Raw genomic sequence first — 4,577 nt, 5'->3', positions numbered from 1 at the left:
CAAATATAAATGATTCAAATTCAGTTTCCGGTGGCACATATTTCAGCCCATAATAAACAATGAAATCAGAAGTTAAATTACTATTTTCCCCAGAAATGTCAATAGTAGTTTGCAGAGTGGCACCATCACACAAGAGAGAGTGCTGTTGCACTAATATCAAATATCTCACCAGCAACACTAAATTAGTTTAGCCCACTTTCTTATAATTTATGTTATTTGTATGGCCACCCAAAATGACAATATCACACGAGATGTATTATATACATTTTATTGTTTTCATTGGTTCCTTGCACATTTGCTTAAGTGCAGATTCATACTCAAAGTAAAACCTTTAAAAAATACAATCTTAGTCATCTCTGTGATTTTGGGTGCTTTCATGATCTCTGTTAAAATAAAGAACAGTATGTGACCTTTACAACCTCCCTTTAACTGCACACTCTTTCATAAGTCTGTAAAGTAAACACTGAGAAACAGGGCAGCAAAACTGGTCAGACATACTTTCATTCATAATTAGGTAGCGTGACTGTCCACATAATATATGTGCATATCCCTTTGTTGTTGTAAACATAAATTGTGTCTTCTCTTCAGATTTGTTGACCGTAACATACCTACATCCTCTTGAGTGGAGAGCTTTCACGTCAGCTGCAACTACATTTATCACCTTTCTGTTGGCACCTGAATTATTCTGTTGTTAATCAGCAGTAGCAGCAGCAGCACTTGGTCCAGATTTCACAGATATTCCTTCCAGAAAGAACTCAATAGGTTTACAATACTTAAAATTTTCTTCAAACTTAAAAAAATAGTTTCAATCATCGACTGTACACAATACGCCCAACAAAACAATGTGCTTTCCCCCAAAATCGTGTATAGTGCTGAGTTCAGCATGCCCTCTATCGCCAGTAGTTACAGTGTGCCCATCGACTTTACGGGTGCTCGTCAAGGAGGCCTCTCTCCGTGAAACCTCCGGTTCCTGGAACGGCCGTTCTTTTCCTTGGCTATGTTGATACATGCGTTGTGCTTGTTGCTCTGCAAGTGGTTCCAATACTTGATGAGTTCATTGGGCTGGAACTGGTGGGACGTGATGAGGTGACTGTACTTGCAGCTAGAGTAAGACACTCGCCAATGGTTGAAAAGGAACTCATTGGGAGGGGGCACCGGATCGATGCGCAGCTTTGCCAGGCAGATCCCCACGTAAACGTCCTCCAGGTGCAGCCTCCGTATGCTGAGAGAGGCCTGGTAGATCAGCTCGGCCATGTCCCCTGAAAACACGTACCCCGTTCCCGAGCAGAAGACTGGGTAGCGCTCACTCGGGTACAACTCCGGCGGCATGTACCACTTGCTGTCCTTGTTGCGATTTGGTGGGTAGCCCCTCATCAGGAAGCCTGTGAAGTACCTCTGCTTTGGAGGCAACTCCGGCCTCAGCAGCTTTTGGATGAGATACTCTGTGTTGACAAACATGTCACTGTCTGTCTTCATGACGTAGGTGGCACGTGGGCAATAGGTGGCTACCCAGTTCATGCCCATCAGGGTCTTGATGGTCAGGTTGTTATACGAGTCCAGGTAGTCCTGTTGGATGATGTCGTGGTAAACGCGACTTTCCTCCTCCAGTCTGCTCTGGAGCGAGGGGTCGGGACTCTTTGTTGTGCCGAGAAGGAAAAGACGGACAAACCCCAAACCCATGGCTGCGCTTTCGTTCCCCCACGTCATACGCACGGCGTTGCGAGCGTCGGCGTGGTTTGGGGCTGCAGTGATTAGAAGTATGAGTAACGGAGTACTGTCCCGACACTTGAAGGGCTCGTTCAGGATGTAAGGGTAGGGCTGGGCGCTGAGTCTCCCTCCCACACCCATTTCTTTCTGTAAACTGTTATTAGTGCTCATGGAGTCCCCAAGGCCCATTGCCCCCATCCTGACACTTCCCCCTTCTCCTCCTCCTCCCCCCACTGGTTCCCCCGCTGGCCCGTCTGCCTGCTGAGAGCTGAGGTTGAGCAGAGGCTTTGGCGCTATATATCCCGCCTCCCTCCACAGGCTCCTCAGCGAGTGACTCTGGTTGGCGTCGCCCTTGGGGCTGCGGAAGCCCCGAACGGTGTAGGCCAGTGGGTTCTCCCGGGCCCCATTGCGTCCCGACAGCCAGTCCTGGTGGCTAAAGAACAAGAAGAGGGTGAAGATGAAAGCCAGCGAGAGGCCCGCCACGTGGGTGCGGAAGCGCGAACGTTTGACGGTCCAGGTCATCTTGATGGGGCAACGTCTCCACTGCATGTTGCCGATTGGAGTTGCACGTGGCTGCTGCTGCGGCTGCGGCGGCGGTCACATACAATCACCGCAAACATGTGGTTGCCAACAGTCAGAGGGTTATCTGAGTTGGCAGATGGGTTGGAGTGAACCTCCCGGTAGAGTCAGGGGAACGTTCGAGCCCCTCAGTGCGGCTATGAGCTGGGTTTTAAGAGCCCCCCCAATGGAGCTAGGAAGCCAATGATCCTCTGGCCACGGATGCTTTGCCCTGACACTTTTTTGGCACCGCAGATGAACACAAGATCGTGCGCTGCGCCTTGTCTCCTTCGGGATAGAATACGGGTCACCTTCTGTGTGTTTATGCTGTCTGATCTGGAAAAAAAAAAAAAAAGGAGAAACAAAGAAAAGAAGACTTGGTTATTTGTTACAAAAACAGCACTGACACCTGCTTGTTTAATACCACAAGTCAAGTTTGAGTTGCAAAGTGTATTTTCTTTGCGCACCTATGGGTTTTTCCTTTCTTATTCGAACAAGTTCTGACACCTCCTACCTCGTAGCCGCGATGGTAAAAGGTGCTTTTAAGAAAAAGAGAGAGGCAGAATCAGGATGAAAGATGGGTGACGCGTTATGAAACATAGGGAGATTAACCACAAGGCTACAGAGATGGTTTCTGTTGAAATGGATAATCTGGAGGACTCTGATGAAAGCAGGTTGAGCAGCAGGAGCGGATGACGACTGCTGTTGCACTTTACTTTCAATGTAATTATGTTAAATATTGAAAAGCCATTACCCACTCGTGAGCATCTTTTATTTTCTTCATCTGGGGAAATTCTTGCACGACTACTCTGGTTCTCATTGGTTTAAGACCATTTCTTCTGCCTCTTGCATGTCATTGCGCAGCTTAACACTCGCGGCATGTATAGTATAGATTTCAGGTTTGCTCAGCACGGTGCCGCCAAACGCATCCGAGTCGACTGGGCGAGCGAGTGTCATCGGCCCCCCACCTCACGCCGACGGCTCTGGAGGAGACGCATCTGTCAAAATGAGTTTTCAGGGTCCAGCAAGCGGAGGAGCCAGCCTCCAGCGATAACGGCCTTCACCTGGCGTTCACCTTCCACCTTCAGCTTATCGACGCCGCCGTTCTCTCACACTTCGGGCCACCCGCGCCGCTCAATCTCTCGGTTCGCAAGACGCGGGAGCAGGAAGGCAGGCGCGCGCGGAAACGCAAACACGGAGCTGCACAAACGAGCAGAGGAAATGCGACGTGAGAGATCGCATCTGCTGCCCGCGGGGAGTTGTGCGCTGAGGGAGCCACGGCGGGCGATCGCATCAGCACGCGGCCTTAAACTCAGCAAGGCAAACAAATCAGTCGGCGCAAGCACAAAAAAAAAATCATCGGGCTTCACACGGAGCTATACGTGTATGTCAGATATTGCGCACACAATCATTTTTTTTTTGTGCCGTCAAAGCCTGAGCAATAATGCAGATCAGCATTTACAATCGACTCACACAGCAAAGATTTTCTTCCTTTTTTTTTTTTTTTTAACCAGCCAACGATGCATTGGCTCTGTGTGACCTTAAGCAAGATGTGTATTCATCATTGGATTTTTTTTTTTTTTGCAAACCTCCCCATCAGGGTAAATTGACAGAGACCTGCAGGTCTGACCAGACTTTTGACTGTTGTTTATTTGTTTGCTTGCCTTTAATAGGGTTTTTTATTTTATCTTTTTTAAAACATAGCACAGATCGGTGCACAGAGTGGGACACATCCACAAAAAACTTACACATTGTCAATTCTGGCTATGTTTGTTCGCTCCTCACCACGACTGGCGAGGAACACGATAACCTTTTCAGACGTGTGTGCTTACCCAGCGCAAGCAATTAAGGGGGAATGAGAGAGGCCGGGGCCGGCTTTGTTTTAAAGGTTAACATGCTTTACACTGAACCACATCCAGCGCTTGAGAGATTTCCGCCGTCAACTACATGAACATCTGGTTACGTGAGCTCCTATTAAGTGTGCACACACAAACGACGGGGGGAGGGTGGAGCCTCATTCTCATTAAACACACACACTTAATGGTGCAGCCCTCACCCACCCACATGCAACTATTTATACCCGCCCACGCACTCGCCATGACTGTCTGAGTGCGCGACTTTCTTGCTTTCAAGCTAAATGTCACTTTCACTGGAGGATCGGGCTTCCATTTTGACTTTTTTTTTTAAGCAGATACATCTAATCTCCCAATGCCTCCCCTCATTAATTCATTTTCTCGCCTCCCGTCAATGTCACTTATGCACGAGCCAATTAGTTACACTAGCACTAATTAAAGCCCCAGCGATTTTGCAGC

General features: G+C 48.3%; 1 protein-coding gene across 1 annotated transcript; it reads right to left on the bottom strand.

Annotated features, from left to right (window-relative positions):
- Positions 1-256: 256 nt before the first annotated feature.
- Positions 257-3,932, bottom strand: LOC142900901 (beta-1,3-galactosyltransferase 2-like). Its single transcript, XM_076045510.1, has one exon. It carries the CDS (start codon positions 2,254-2,256, stop codon positions 937-939), a length of 1,320 nt encoding a protein of 439 aa, XP_075901625.1. The 5' UTR covers positions 2,257-3,932; the 3' UTR covers positions 257-936.
- Between the last annotated feature and the right edge of the window lie 645 nt (positions 3,933-4,577).

This window comes from Nelusetta ayraudi, unplaced genomic scaffold (assembly GCF_046127955.1).
Source record: "Nelusetta ayraudi isolate G7.1 ecotype Tasmania unplaced genomic scaffold, CSIRO-AGI_Nayr_v1 ptg000084l, whole genome shotgun sequence".
NCBI lineage: Eukaryota > Metazoa > Chordata > Actinopteri > Tetraodontiformes > Monacanthidae > Nelusetta > Nelusetta ayraudi.
This window is presented reverse-complemented; position numbering and strand designations above follow the sequence as displayed.

Bases quoted from the DNA above. Each gene is read 5' to 3' on its own strand.
- LOC142900901 (XM_076045510.1), bottom strand. From the start codon at position 2,256: ATGCAGTGGAGACGTTGCCCCATCAAGATGACCTGGACCGTCAAACGT.